This window comes from Telopea speciosissima, chromosome 5 (genome assembly GCF_018873765.1).
Source record: "Telopea speciosissima isolate NSW1024214 ecotype Mountain lineage chromosome 5, Tspe_v1, whole genome shotgun sequence".
NCBI classification, from domain to species: Eukaryota; Viridiplantae; Streptophyta; class Magnoliopsida; order Proteales; family Proteaceae; genus Telopea; species Telopea speciosissima.
Window position 1 is genome coordinate 159,853 of NC_057920.1, and position 16,589 is coordinate 176,441.

The 16,589-nt window shown below is 37.4% G+C and overlaps 1 protein-coding gene across 1 annotated transcript; it reads right to left on the reverse strand.

The window, feature by feature from the left end:
• Window positions 1–2,166: 2,166 nt before the first annotated feature.
• On the reverse strand, window positions 2,167–15,182 carry LOC122661446 (epimerase family protein SDR39U1 homolog, chloroplastic). Its single transcript, XM_043856829.1, has 13 exons — window positions 14,996–15,182; window positions 14,808–14,885; window positions 13,227–13,302; window positions 12,101–12,160; window positions 11,162–11,280; window positions 9,674–9,718; window positions 9,451–9,529; window positions 7,632–7,693; window positions 5,549–5,651; window positions 4,656–4,716; window positions 4,348–4,418; window positions 2,573–2,712; window positions 2,167–2,458 (listed from the first exon to the last, which is right to left on the reverse strand). Exons 1-13 carry the CDS (start codon window positions 15,068–15,070, stop codon window positions 2,348–2,350), a joined length of 1,080 nt encoding a protein of 359 aa, XP_043712764.1. The 5' UTR covers window positions 15,071–15,182; the 3' UTR covers window positions 2,167–2,347.
• Between the last annotated feature and the right edge of the window lie 1,407 nt (window positions 15,183–16,589).

The following is a 16,589-nucleotide window of genomic DNA, read 5'->3' on the forward strand; positions in this document are numbered from 1 at the left end:
ATACCGGGAACTAAATCCATGGTGGCAGCACAGGATTTGTATAAAGGGATCCCACATATCAAGGACGAGACAGTGTGCGAGAAGAAACATGACACCCACACAAGGCAATTATTTTCACACATTTTTTATCAAACATAAGTGTTTTTATATGCCTCCATTAGATAGCTTTCATTTACCTAAAAAGAAAAATTTAATAGTTTTTTTTTTTTTTTTGGTAAAACTATTAGATAGCAAATTGTTGTTAAAATTAAGGGGAAAAGAATGCTACCGGGTCATGTGGTTCTTACGTTCAAACACAGGAGCTTGTAAAATTACCGTCCATCGACCAATGAAATCTAAAATCTCATCCATATTGATGCCCATGTGCATGCTCTCATTAACCCCCTCATTGGTGCAAGGGTTACACGTCCATGCAACAACTTCTTGCCTTAAAATTAATTTGTTTTCATTAGTTGTTTGATAAGCATAAGAAAATTTATTTAAAAAAATAAATGAAAACATTATTCTAAGGCAAAAGTGTTTGCCTTAAAACGGGACAAGTGTGTGCCTTGAAATAGGAAAAGGAAAAGTGTTTTACATTGGCAATTATGAGCTAGGAATGCCCCGTGATACAGCTCAATGGGACTCAAATTCTATGGACAAGTAAACCATAAAGTTGTTTATCAAAAAAAAAAACACAGTAAACCATAAAGTTCTTCATTCTCATGCAAGTTTCAGCCTAAGTTGATCAAACAACAAAATAAAGCTTTCAAAAATCCATATATATACCAAGAAGACATGAGAAGGTAAATGACTGAATTTATGTAAAATTTATCATTTGACTACTTGGACTAATTCCAAGAAATCCAACAATCATAATTGTTGTTTCTTTCTTGGTAGAACAAATACAATCATTCATCGAATTTGCTCATGGATTGTCGATCACAAAAAAGCTTTCATCTTAAAGTATATGCCCTTTTTTTTTCAAACCTAGCTTTCTTCATAGCCGTTAAAGAAAGAATCTCCTTAAAAACCCCTAAGATATGTCCCAAGACAGGTCAAATTAAGCAAAAAAATCGTGGATAAGTGGACCCCAGGTTCTCATGCTCATGTCAAGTTGAAGTAGCAAAACAAAGGATTACAAAAATATAAGAGCTTTCGTGGCATTAAATGGGAGTATGAAAATTTGAATTTGAAATTAGACTTCTAACTTGTACCTCTTTAGATCATTCCTTTAAAAATCCAATAGTCAGATTTACCACATCACTTGTATACATGGCAAAACTAAAGTTGTGTTTGTTATGCATTCTTAGAATGTGTTCTAGGTCAATTTTGGATTCTCGAATAATTAAAATAGTTGTTTTTATCGTCCAATAATATAAAATCGACCTAGAATACATTCTAAGAATGCATATCATACACAGCTTAAATTTGCACATTTAAGAGATTATTTCCGAAATGGCCATGCGGATTTTTTTTTTTTTTTTAACTTCTAATTCATCAAAGTCAGATTCAGAAAAATGCAACCTTTTTTAACCTTCCTTTTTATACCTTATCTGAACTCCACAAGTAAATAGGGATGATTTGGTTGCTTTTATCATTAGATTAGGTAATCTTTTGATTTGAGATAATCCAGTGGCCCATCTCAACAGTATAAGACGCTCCCCTTTCTTCTTGCCTTGGATCAAGATGTGGTTATCCATCCACAACCCAACAAAAAATGCATCTTAACTGTGGTTCACATTGAAACTCTCTCTAGTAGCAGAGGCGCCTTAGGCATATAAAGACCAGTAAGGTATCTCACTATCAGGTTTCTTTTCTGGTACATCCAAAGGTGGCTAGTGTTAGAGCGATCACAGGTGAGATTCCCCAACAGCAGGGTTACCACAATTTGAGCTCTAGTTTCTTGGGCGGCACACACCTAGGAAGACCAGTAGACGTGCATACACATACATGAGGATGCATTCTAATACACGAGGGTATTTGATTTAATTAAGCTGTGAAATTTGTTATGCGGCCAATACAGACCATGTCCTTCTCTAACGGTTTGGGCAGCTACATCACTTGTTCACATGATGCAAGATCCCCTTCCTAAGCAGGTAGGGCAAACAACCCTTTGCCCCACCATTTTTTTTTTTCGGCGATAACATTTATATTGGAACTGATGAAGGTAGAAGGTTACCCAAATTGCTTCAATCAAACCAACGAAGACCAAATTTTCTATATAAAGAAACATACTCATTACTCAGCTTCTCTTGATCTGACAGCCCTGAAAACATAAGTGATCTGCCTTCAAAGTTAGAAGAAGTTTGATGTTTTCCAAGACAAAGAATAAAGAATAAGTGTACCGAGTATAAACATGTCATCTTCAGCTCTTCGATGAAAGAATGGCCTTCAGTGCATCTTTTACGAAGGGGTATTTGAAAGAGTAACCCAGCTCTTTAGCTCTCTGAGGAAGTACCCTTTGCCCTTCCAAAACCTACACTTATCACGGCTACAACTGCTCAGTCTGGAATCAATTTTAGACGAGGGAAGAACAATATATGGAAATGAAGAAACTCACAAAGGAGGTGGGACATAGAGCAGCACTTACAACACTGGCACCTTCACCAAGAACTGCTTTGAGAGCAAAATCTGGAACAGGCAACCATGAGGGCCGGCCCATGATGTGCCCCAACTGCTCACAAAGCTCTGCCAGTCGAACTGGATTTGGTGCTGTTCCATTGATAACTCCTGATATTTAGATGATTATTAGAAGCTCCATATGTCAAAGTTCTAAGAACTGAATGTCCAATACCAATCAGTCAATGATATGAACATCTATTTCTTTTGGGGAGAAATTGAGAATCTTAGGGACCAATGGCAACCAGAACATCTACTAGGCACTGGAACCATGAACAAGAATTGCAAACCATAGCCTCCACTCAAAGAAGAGGTGGCACCAACTTGACATAAAGAATTGGCATGTGGGTTACCACTATGGTTGGGGTAATGGAACAATAATACACCGTGCTACACCAGCATTGTTGTATCAAAACATATCCAACGCAAACCAGCAACAAGGGCAGTATTGCTCAAAGAAATGTCAGAAATAAAAAAAGGGGGGGGTAATGGAAAAGGAAAAGACTGCCTTTATCAGGCTTCTACCAGTTGACATGATCTAATAGAGGTAGGTCTTGATCATGTACAGATGCACTATCAACAATGCCTCTTATTTTACATAATTTTATTTCTTCACTCCCCCCCCCCAAAAAAAAAAAAAAAAAAAAAAAAACTTTTTCTCTGACAGACGGTCAAAACTCATCTGGGTTCGAATCCTACTGAGAGAGTGAGAGGTCCACTAGAGATCAGAAATTGTTGAAGAAAGAACAAGATGTTTCTTTTGTCCCTTCCAGGCGATCAGAAAATAAAGAAATGGTTGATATATTCATTACTTAACAAACAAGCCACATCAACCTTAACATGGGGTTAAGTCTTGAAGTTATGGTGCAAAGCTTGCATATTGGAGAGCTAATAAAGTTTTAGTAGGTGAGACTGGAGATGAAGCATAAATCATGTTAAACCGTATGAAGAGAAGACTTAGATTGAAGGGCTAAGCTAAGATGGCCTAAAACAGAATAGATACTTCCAGTAGAAACAGAAATTGAAATGGAGTAGTTAAAATTGATGACCAACAGATACACAGACCAACCATTTTTATTATCTGGGTCCAATCAAACTATGTTGACAATATGTTGCCTATAGAATCAGAACAGGTGGATGAAATGAAGAACTTCTAGAGTGTCGGGTGAATGAATCATTCAATTATAAATCTAAAGGTTAAATATTGTGAGATGGCTGTAAGACCACCAATGTTTTTATGCAGCTAGCACCTCAAATGAATGGGGTGTTCAGAGAATCAGAGATCATCACACTCAAGAGAACCTAGGAGTAGAACCAGTTGGTGATAAAATGAGGAAAAGTGAAATGAGATGCTTTGCCAATACGCGAGCAAGACCAATTAATGCACCAGTGAGGAATGACACAGCAAAAATAGGAGATGTTGAAAGGATATTGGAAAGGAAGAAGATCACCTGTGTTGAAGGGCAGAGTGAAGACATGCCCACATATGAGGTTCCTCTTTTTTCTTTTTTTTTGGGGGGGGGGGGAGGGGGCAGTTAGTAAGTAGACAAGCTTTGTGAATTGGAAAAAAAAAATTAATATTTTTTTCGGTGAATAAAAAAATAATAATTTTGATTCCTTTTACTTTGATAATCACATTACATAGCCTCTTTTCTTTTTTTAATTTTTGTATTGTCTTTTTTGAACATGTTTGGTTTGAAGACAGATAATTACACAACCAGAACTATTTTATAAAGAATCAGTTACCTTTATAAGATGGGTTTGATAAAGCTTCATAAATAAGGTTCACTATGTCATCCAAGTGAATCCAAGAAAACCTGCACATTTAAGGGAACAATTAATTCATTGAGGCAATAGTAAGAAGACAGTGTATATTAGAACACTAAGATCATTTCCATATGCAGTATTGCAGAGTAAAGAGAAAATGACATTTTGAACAACTTTACAAGGTTTTCTCAAATCCCGAAGCAGGGAATAATCAAACATGACATTTAGTAGCTGAAAAGATTTGCTCATCTTAAAAGCATCAGGGAGTTTAACAATGAGTATATTACCATTGTTTTCCAGAGCCCAGAGGTCCACCAGCAAACACCATGAAAAGAGGGATCATTTTCGCTGCATCATGTACCAACTACATAGAATCAGAATTAAGTGATCCTGATTCCTGAGACCAAAAATATATATAAATATTGCGAAAGTTAATCCATACATAATTAGTAATTTGATGCAGATAAACAATGTGCAGCCATAAAATTCCTATGAAACATAGATAACACAAATATAGTAAACATGAAACTCAATTTTCATTTTCCACAAATAGAAGATTACAATGCCTAGAAAGCAAAAAAGAGAGGAAAACTGAGGTAGCCGTGAAGCAACTACAAAGGACAAGCAGTCATTACCCAAAATAAAATAAAAAGAGAAACAATAAAAAAGTTGAACTCATGCTTTGGTTTTGACCAGCCAATACGTGTGACTCATTATTCTATAGTCTATACAATCCCTAGGAGACCATGTTTATTTCAACCTATTGTTTTCATTAAACTTCCACAAAAAATGAAATCCAAATGGAACCAGATAGCTTCAAAGCATAGAGTCATAGAGTCAATAAAAGGACAGTCAAAATAACATTTTACACAACCAATCATCTACCGTTAATTTGCAGAACTACATATGTGGTATTACCTGGTTTACATAACTAATAAACTGAGAGCAATACTACCAAAACCCGATTGAAGTGCTTCCTATCAAATTAAGCACCAACCATTTGCTTCACTTCTCCAGTGAACAAATACTACAAAAGTGTTTCAGGGTAAGGGGAAACTCTTGATTAATTTTTGCAACTATTCTTATAATATAATTAGGCATGCCACATGTAAATCTTTAAAGTGAAGAAGCTGACTTTCCAAAGGGAGACAGGAAGAGGAATGGAAGAGGAGAACCATACCCAATGCACCACCATCTTTTCCAAGAACTACACCTATGCGAATGAGTGCCAATCTAACTTCCTTATTCACTTTGAGTGCCCTTGCTTCCCATTCTCTACAGACCTGAATTGACAAATTACATAAATGAATACAGATATAAAGAATGTCTTAGCATAAGATAAGAAACAAAGTTCTTTTGTCTCATAAACAGTTGACAATGGCATTATCTCACAGGGAAAAAAATGCAAACTAGAACCACACACCCCCCCAAAAAAAAAAAAAAAAAAACCACTAGAGATAGAGGACTTTTCCTACTTTTTATTTTTGATGTTTTGTTTTGGTTTAATTTCAATATAACCATGGTCCATGTTGGTCCAATGTCAGTTCAATTTAAGTGAAACATATCTTTCTAGAAGATCATATGCATGCACTTTTTTTGAGATTAAGCAAACCAGCCATCAGATCTGGTTGAAATTTTGATCGAATCTCAAGAACCCTAATTGGGAAACTCAATCCAAAATTCAGGCAATTCTGACAATCCGATTGACTGCTACTGTGAAATCTCTATTTTGCCCTTCTCTCCATTAATAACCTATTTCATACCTGAATCAAATTCTGATTTGCTGAACTTGTTTAGCTATTGATTATATGTTTATTTCCCTGTCTGAATCCATCAACCTTCTTCAACCTCTGAACCCTAATTTCATTAGTTAATTTACTGTTTTGCCCCTAGTCCTATTGTTACTAGGACTTAGCCATATCTGCTGATCTGACCATCCGATTAGGTTCAGATTTTCAGCAAACATTCCCCTCCCTATTTGTTAAACTTGACACTAGTTTCAGCCCTAACCAACCATCTATTTTTAACATCTAATATTTCCCTAACTTGAACTTTCCTTTGATTACAAGATCTTGTTATTGGCTACTGATTTGAGTCTTCAAACCAGTACAACATTAGGACTGCAACCACAGAGAATTACTTCAAAAGCAGGTCTGAAGGTGATTAGAAGAGGAAAAGGTGGATTTATTAATCTCTTCACGACCTAACAAAAAATTTCACTGTTCAACGTTCACAAGATTGAAATTCCATGCAGTGTATTATTAAAAGGTGCATGGGATTATTGAATGCCATGAACAAGCAAATAGTAAAAACATTTTCATGACCATGAAAGAAGGCAAACAGTCCATGCTGTTCAGTTGGTTCAGCAGATTATGTTGATGTTACACAACATCTACATGGAAGGCAAATCACTCTACATGATTTGGTCCTTCCTCTAGGCAGCTGTTTTTGCATGCAAACCAAACCTGACTTACACAACATTGCCACATGTAAACAGAGAGAGAGAGAGAGAGATTGAATCTGTACTGCAACCCTGAAATTAACTTCTGTGAAAAAAAATTCCCAAAGAAAAGAAGGCAGACAACAGTGGTCGTTTCTCAGATTGCTTTTCTGTGTAGTTGATATGAGGATTTCTGTGCTGAACGATAATTTGATGAGAGAAAGGATTATAGTTTTGAAAATGACAAAAGTGAATTTTGAGGTGGTCAGATGATAATTTTCTTCATCAAAAAACACCAGAATAGCAGAAAAGGTAAGAAAGAACCATGTCAATATTAGTAGAATTCAAACTATAAGCTGGAAATAATCTACTATCCTTGAATTCTCAAGGCTCGATAGAAATGTCACAAATCCATAAAATGAGAAACAGGAAAAAAGAATCCAGAAACTGATATTTCGTTTCTTCCAAATAGACCCAGCTGACCCCAGTAATTTGAGATGCCCTCAATCTAAATTGGTTATTTGGCCCCAAAGGTGATCCCATGCAAGATCTACTTAAAATTGTCCAACATAGAAAGGATTCATGTTCTTTCAGGTCATGTTCTGCACCATACAAGCACGCCAAATTCTATTGGAGTGAACTGTGGAATTTGCATCCTTGTCAAGATAATGTTGTAATGTGGAACAAAATACCATGGACTACTCTAGGCAATGCTAAAGATTAAAATAAAAAAGGTGAATTTTCATGATGTGTTTGAAAGAGAATGCTGTGGTTTCTATATACCCCCCCCCCCCCCAAAAAAAAAAAAAAATCTGATCTGTACCTCAGCCAGGTAGTCATTTCCAGACGGACTTTGCTCATCAAATACTTGAGTTTCACTACTGCCTGAAAGTGTGGAAAAAGGGAAATAAAATAATGAAACCATTTAGAAAGAAGAAGCAAAGAAAAACAAACACTATTTAATATAACTCAGAGATGCTTGCATTCAACATAGGAAACATCATCCTGTGACACTGGACTCGTAGCATGGGTTTGGGAAGACTGGATGAATTTTTACCTTTGGAAGATTCTACTAGTATCTCTATTTTTAAAATTTTTTTATTAATAATGCATTAATTTTAAAAAAAATCTGCTAATCACAGATGCAGCGAAAGATTCTTTAGCTAATTTGGGCTGCAATCTTTGGACCCAGTGAGATTGGAGTCTGTTTCATATGATCCTAATGAAATCTCAACCCCCTTTAGCTTTTACAGCTTTGGTTTATGGACCCTGCCACTTAGAAGCTTGTCTAACCAAGCCACTGGTATTGAGCCACAGGAAAATTTTATGTACCATTCTGACATGATCCACCACATGTCAAATTTTCTGGCTGACTTCTGTAGTTCTGTATAGCCCACTGTATTCTTGACTTGCTTTGTAATATCAGCTGTCAAACCATTTTCAAAAGTTGACATTTCAACCATTTTATAAAAGCTTATTCTGCGTGGAGTGAAATACTTTTGTGAAACTCAACAAGAGTGCAGGTGGAATGCGCCACTTAATGACTTTTTTCCAGGTGCAAACTGAGCTGCCACATGTTAGATTAAGCAATTAATTTACAAAATTCACAGTTACCCAGAACGGAGATTCTATGGTCATCCATTCCCTCTGTATTCCCTTTCGAACTTCACAAGGGGCCCAAAACAGTACGGATAGACTTTTACCACAAATATAAACAGACCATATAACCCAACCAAGAGTTGAGTACCCAAAGATTGAACAACAACAACAAACACAGCCTTATCCCATTAATGGGGTCGGCTACATGGATCCAAACAAAACAAAATAGGTAAAACTGAGGTCTAAACAACAAAGAAGGGGTAATGAAGATATGGGAAAAGAGGGGTGGGAAATGAGATGAGAACTGAAAAAACTGAAACTGACAACTGAAAGATGTAAAATAAAAGAAAAATGAAACAAGAGAGTTGAAAGTAAGAGGAAAGAGGCACAGCCCAACAAGTCAGGAACATCTCAGCTAGATGGGGTCTGCTACATGGATCCTTGCCCTCCAATGGTTCTATCCGAGGTCATACTTGGTACAAGGCCTATACTATGCATGTCCTTCCTCACAACTTCTCCTATGGTCATTTTAGGCCTGCCCCTAGCTCTTTTAGCCCTTTCAATCGGGATCATATCACTCCTCCTTACTGGGGCGTCCCTAGGCCTCCGTTGAACATGACCATATCACCTCAAACGATCCACTCGGAGCTTGTCATTGATCAGGGCAACGCCCAAGTCAGCTCTAATATGCTCATTCCTTACTTTATCCTTCCTAGTTTTTTCACACATCCATCTTAACATCCTCATCTCTGCTACACAAAGCTTCTCAATATGACACTTTTTAACTGCCCAGCATTCTGCCCCATACATCATAGCCGGCCCAACATTCTGCCCCTAGTACCCAAAGATTAAAAAATAAAAAAATATATATATATAGTTGACAGTATCAATGCAGTATAATTAATGGTGCTAATGAAAACATATGCTCAAGCATGAGCATATTTCCAGAAGTACATATTAACAGAAGATTGAAGATAAGATTCGACTCGATACTCAAACATAACAATAAATAAAGAAAAACAGATAATGTGTTGAAAACAGACCATAATAACCAATGGCTGTTGCACTGACAAAAACTGCAGGTCGGGCATCATCTTGTGATCCATTTATTATATCCACTACCTTCAACAATCGATTTTAGCAATTTAGTGAATAATCAGAGAAGGAAAAATGAAGAGTCGTCATCTTTGTGCAAATAATATTTTTCATAGAAAATAATGTTTCTCGAGAATGGTGAAATTTGAAAGTAGAAAACTAATCAGTGACCTTGGAGGTAATGCTTATCCTGCTTTGCTTGATCTCCTTCTTGATCTGCAGTGAGTGAAACATTTAATACAAAGTTTTCACCCTTTCTTCGAAAAATACTTCACATGATAATTGAAAAAAAAAAATACAAGCATGTACACTTGTACTGGAACTCCAAATAGAATGCAAATTTTGAGGCGAATGCGATACACAATGCCAAAGGAATATATTGGACAACTAAAAAAACCAACATCTACTTAGGAGAAGCTGCAAATGCCAACTCAATTGCTAGTAATGCACAATGACAGGGTTGGGTGGATGTTGAGCTGCCTTTCCTTATGAGTAGCTAATCAACAAAATGTTAAATAAAAATTGGGCAGAGGTTTCTCAAGATGGCAGAGTGGGAAACTGCACCAATGCAAAAACGAAAGACAGATTCGTTCAGTAGAAGACCCACATTTTGTCTCAGGAGAGAGTGTTAGTGTGGACCCACGGCTTATTATGTGAAAGGGCGTGGGAAGGAATCCCCTCAATTTTTCCCATAAAATTTTCTCATTTTCTAACAAAAGATTCTCATTCTTTCCAAGGATTAGTAGATGGTATGGAATAGTTCCAATTTCTCAGAATCTAATTGTAAACCAACTTGTGAAGGAAATTTTTCAATATAGAAAAGAGGCTTCTATTAATACTATTTGCTGCCAAAGTATAATATTGAAAAGAAATTGTCTCCTTCCATGAATAGGGAAAAAAAAGGGTTTCCAAAAATTCCAATGGTAACACTTCTCATCAAAGAAATTGGCTTGATTGTATTGGTGCAAAGTTGCATAGGATAGTGTTTTTTCCTTTTATTTATATGAAAGGAAAAATATTAGGACCAACCTTCTGCATTTTTTATATCATTTTCATCAACTATGTTGAAAAAGACAAACTAGCTTGTCATACTTTTAGATGTTCAGTTTAGAGACAAAAAGATCTGATGAAGGTGAATATTCTCCAAAATGGAAAAAATTGGGCAAGCACATGGTTCTACATCCAACTCAATAGGCAACATCCTACACAAATTCTTAAATATGAAATTTTCTTCAGCATGCTTTATGGAACAGTAGTTTTCCCCTTTTTACCCCCTATGGAAGGCATAAACACAATCACAAGCCAATTTCCACGAGCAATTGACCCCATCATCCTGCGGCTATCAGGATTTTCATGACATGAATCTGATCAGCGCATGGCAAACTTTTCCTAATAAAAGTAAGTAGTAACATCTTCAAATAGTTCAAGAAAAGTCAGCACAATCAAGTGGCAAGTATTAGTAATAAAAGATATAGTATTACAGAAGAAGATTGAGTACCCCTACTCCCCCCCACCCACCAAAAAAAAATGATGAAAACCAAGTGTAAACCATAAGAATTAAACATAATGCTAGTGAGCTGTCAATGCTGGACGAGAGGGAAAGGGTATCCCAGGAAAAAAACCAGGCAGTTGAATATGTCAATATTTAATCTCACTAACCTCAGAAGACCATCTTGTACTTATAGGCATTCCTGCCAAATTAACAACAGCATTTGAACCCTGAATGCAATCTCTCCACTCCGGTTCCTCTGCAATTACAATTCCTGGAAAGTCCCGCACTAAACAGGTACCACGAAGCAGACAAAGGAGCCAAGACATGTTAGAAAAGAAAATGGAAAGGAATCTAAAGACAGTTAAAAAACTCCCACTGGCTTCCATAACAACACGAGGTTCTAAAGAAAATGTAATTATTGGCATGCAATGACAATAAACCTCCGCCGCCAGTTACAGCAGGGACAAACCCCAGGTTCCACCTGGGTGGACCATTTAAGTGCAGAATATGTGCTAGACATAGATATGGCCTTCATGTTTAAATGTCCAATAAATCTAAAAGGAAAACTTGCATCTGGAATATAAAAAGGAGGCATTTACCCCTCAGTTACAGGTAGATAGTGTTTGGAAGTAAACAGGTCAAAAACAGTAAACCAACAAAAATATCCTCAACAAATGAAGTTCCCACTTTTCTTTCTTCTTCTTTTTACTGTCACTAGTTTCCATAGCATTTTACCTGTCTGCATCTGACATTCATATGAGCAATCCAGAAGCAACTCTGGAATACCCAACATGCAAGCACATACATATTATATATTATAGGACATATTTCCAAAATAGTTTTGCATATTTTTGCAATATTTAAGATGTAGTTGCACAAGCAAACATCCATGAAAATTTTACATAAGATGAGTAATAGTTGAAAACCAGAGAAATATGATGTCCTGCAAGAATGCAATAAAGTGGCTGGCTGGCAAGGCTAAATTTTTAGAAAATGGATTGTCCTCAGTTCATGGCCTTCTTATAGCAGGTGATTCGAATAGTTATAAAATAGAACTCGAAAGCACTGAAGGCACACATTATTATAAGCAGCCATTACCTTCTTACCAGGAAAAATTGATTGTGCTTTTGATCTAGAACGTGTCAAAACACGAACACGATGATTATCTGCACCATAAAGGAAAAACTTGAGTCCATATAAGACAGTCATACATCAACTAGCTGGCGCCCCAAAAAAATTATCTATATGCACAATCTGTACAGTTCAAAAGATGAAAGGTGTAGATATTACATTTCAAGTTGGATATCTAACACAAATAAATGCCATTCCTAACAATAACATACAGATGCCAGCTAAAGATCTCCTTGGTCATAATCCAACCTTATCCAGTGCTAGTAACCAAACAATCTCACTCCTTTTTGGGTGAAGTGGAAAACTTATTAATATTTTGCTCAGCCACTCAAGTTATTCCAACCTAGAAGTTCTCCCAGTCGTTACTTCTATCTAAAGTCTGGATCAGCAATAACAGAAGAATGAAAGAAGATTGACCAACACCAGATAACTGATGGGCAAAAGGAAAAGAAATCTAGATGCATTTATCTACATTTAGAAATTATTCTAAGGTCAACCATGGAAGACAACATCAATGAAAATCTAGATGTCAAATGATGAGCCAAAAATACCAGAAAGAACATTGAAGAACAATACTCATAGAAGGCAGAAAATGGATTAAAAAATCACTTAGGAAAAGATAGGCTCAAATATTGAAAAGTAGTGGCAAAATAATCTGTTCCTACATCCTCCAAGATTCAATCATATGGTCCTCCACAAAAGAGAAATTTCAAGAACACAACACCAATCTCTCTGAGTAAATCACACATAAATTTCTTCTAAAATTTCAGGGTAATTGTTTCTAAAATACATTTCATGTCCTCTATGTTGCTTCAGTGGAAAACATGCCCCTAGAGTCAGTAGAATGGCAGAACTTTTCTTTTTTTTTTTTGGCAGAACAGGATTACTATAGCCAGCTTGCTGGGCTGGTCCAGTCTCTGAGTCTGTATTATAGTTTGGATTAAAAACCCATTTCACCTGATAACTAAGCCGCTTCCACAGATCCACTCCAGAAGATAGGAAGAGTCACCCCAATTAAGGGGTATACAAATGTCTGCATATCAACCTTAGAATTTTCAAACATGTTCATAAGATGTTATGACTAAGCAAAGCATCTATAACCTGCATGCAGCCTTTGGACCAATCTTCTACCTACAAAACCTGTCGCCCCTGTTATCGATACAACCATCTGATTTTCCTGCAATGAATTGAAAGGCATCAGTAATGTCTCCAAGGAGTCCAAGCCATTCTATCTGAATAGGCCAAATGAAAAATGAAGAGATTGAGCTTTCATTTGGATCCATGACATGTTCAAAATTTGTGATTGTGGTTCTACACAACATATGTGATGCTGTATACATCTCTTCAGCTTGTTTCCAACAGGTGGACCACATAGAGCACCAGGATTGTATGGGCCAAAACTTACTTGAAGCAGCTAGACGAACATATTTGAGTGAGAATACTTGGATAGATAAAGCCAATACATGGAAGTTAAGATTTTCTGTTATGTGCCTAATGGGGCCCGGTCTAGTGTATGGGCGTTAGATTGGGCCAGCCTAGTATGGGATAGGTTAAAGTGCTTGATTTAATGTGTTCCATCAGCTTCAGAGCTTTTGGTGTATTAGTCAAGTACCTAACATTTGGTATCAGAGCTGGACACCACGTCATGGGTTCGAGTCATGGAAAGAGCTACCTAGGAAAGGGTTACCTGAAGTAGAGTGAAAGCCGTCAAGAAAGGACTACTTGCCGCCAAGCAAAAACCCTAGAGCAGAGTGGAACCGCTTCCAAAGGGCTACCTACCGCCAGAGTGAAAGTTGCTTAGAGTGAGAGCCACCGCCGCCGACGACTGTGGAAGCTTGGTGGTCTTTTATATGCCTAATGGGGTCTAGTCTAGTGTATGGGCGTTAGATTGGGCCAACCTAGTATGGGATAGGTTAAAGGGCTTGATTTAATGCGTTTCATCAGCTTCGGAGCTTTTGGCGTATCAGTAACATTTTATGATTGCCTGTTTCCTTTCAATTTCGCCGTGCCTACTACATTGTCCATGTTGATCCGCAACTGCACTTGAAGAACCCAGAAGTTGTGTGTTCATCAAACTTTTTTGTCCATCATGAACATCAGGGACTTTACCAGCAACAAACTCAAAAATGTGTGTTTTGGGGTCCCTGGAACCATGGGTTGGGGTAGGTTGCAAAGTCATGAATGACTCAATAGTTAATTCAACCATTGGCAGTTTAGAGTTCATAAACGTTGTTCTAGCGGACATTCTAGAATGTATCATTCACCCGTTTAGGTACAGTTTCTACTTCTAAATGGTACTGGAAAGCAGAATAGGGAGAGAATACAAGTGTTTCCATGTTGCAGACAAAGGCAGTCCAATCCGATACTATTTGGGTAATTCCCAAATCCATTGGATTCTACGAGCCCGAACATGCAATAACTAGGATTGGCCGTGCAGGGTGGCACTGCTGCCCAAGAAAGGGTTGGAAATCAAACACATTCACAAGAGAAAATTAATAAACTAGAGCATGGGAGAGACGAGTAGAAACGTTCTATAAAACAAACAAACAAACAATAAAAATAAAAAATAAAAAAAAACTAGAAAAAGGAGCCAAACAACGAACTGTGAGAGGAAAATAAACGCTTCCCGCCAAAAAGGAAAGCATTCGCGCAATTCACAAGAATACATTCTCCAAAACATACCTTCTGAGATTCAGTGGAGCCATCGTCCTTTTTGTCATTGTCGAGACACAGAACAGTAAATTTCTTGGTCCGACACATCTACACGACGGTGGTAGTAACTAGTAAGTAGATTCAGAGATCAAAAACATTGCAAAACCTTGAAAAATTACACAAGCGAAGGATTTTACGGACAGAAAATCATTACTTACAGATACGGATTGGGAAATGTGAAACGATGTAAGTATAGAGTTTGACCAAGACAGAGTAGCTTCACGTAGCTCCATTGACGAAGAACCTCAAGCTCTGCTATGAGCGTGTGTGTCGAGTGTATACTGTAGATCAGTGCGAGTGTGGATGTGAGAGTGAGAAAGAGAGAAAGAGAGAGTGCGGAAAATGGTTGGATTTTTAGGCATATTTGTAAGAGTAGGTGTCGTGTTTGATTTGGAGCCACACCCACCCACAGCAGCCAAAAACTCCATATCCATCATCATCACCATTGAAACGGAGCTCATAGTTCTCACACGCACCCCATCTTGAGGTGTCACAACTCTTTCATGTGAATGTGCCAGCTGGCTAAGTTTCAGGATTTAAAAACCCAGAATCAGATCGGGATCGGGATCGGATCGGTCTTGACTCTTGGCTGAATTGGCTAAAATCAAGAGGGATAGGTTCCCAAATTGCCCTAACCCTAGATTTTGGACAATGATCGGCTTCCATCGATTCTGATCTCCCGATCCAATCCCAACTTTTAAAACCATGCTCAGCTGGCAAAGGTATTGGTGTGTCAATCGGTTGGTTCGGTCTAATTTTTTGTTGGGTTGAATCAGTTTCGGATTATTACTAGGCCAATTCGCAACCAAACCGTTAAAGAAATTTTGGTTTCAATCTATTACTGGGCCAACCAAAACCAAACTATTAAGGAGGTATTGGTCCAATTTGATCTGGTTTTTTATCACTTTTTTGTTATTGACTTGTAATCGAGCTACTGCCAGGTTTGATCTGGTCTGATTTTTTTATTTTAGATGTATATATAAAGAAATCAATGGAAAATTTCTGATTTTTTTAGGTTTTGGTTTCTTATCGGGTTACTATTGGTCCGGTCTTGGTTTTTATCAAGTTCAACCCATTTTTTTCAATTTTCGATTGGTGCATTCTATTGGTCTGGTTTAGTTTTGATTTCTACCAGTTTTGTAAAACCCTAACCCAAAACCAAACCGATAAAGGTTTGATTCAGTTAAATTCAGGCTGAACTTTCACACCTTGGGCAGGACAATGATGCATTGGGCTCCTCTATAGCGCGACATGGCGTGTAGAGCACATCCAACGACCCATAGTGTTTGGGTACGCAACCTGTGTGTTGGACTGCGTGCCCAAGCACTACGGGCCGACGGATTGTGCGTTACACATCATGTTGCGCTACAAAGAACCCGAATCCGAACAATGACTGCTACTCTCAAGGCCGTAGAAGATCTGAATCCCCTTGGGGTCCAACCTACCTTCGTCTTGCAAAATATGTACTTCTCTTCTCTCGCTCTCTTGTATTATGCTAAACGCAACTACTTCCAAGCATGGTTTAATTAATCGATATCAAGTCAGCCGCATCTGCCGATCCATGTCAGTGTAATTGTAGAAATTAGGGGCAATTCTTTCCAGAAAAAATCACCTAAAGTGAGTGTGTAACTTCCCAATCCGAATCAATATCTTATACTGATTAAAATTATATTTTGAGATATTTAAAAAAATGCTAATTTTGATACTTGTAAAATGGGGAAGATAAAAAAACAAATAAATTTTTTATACTAA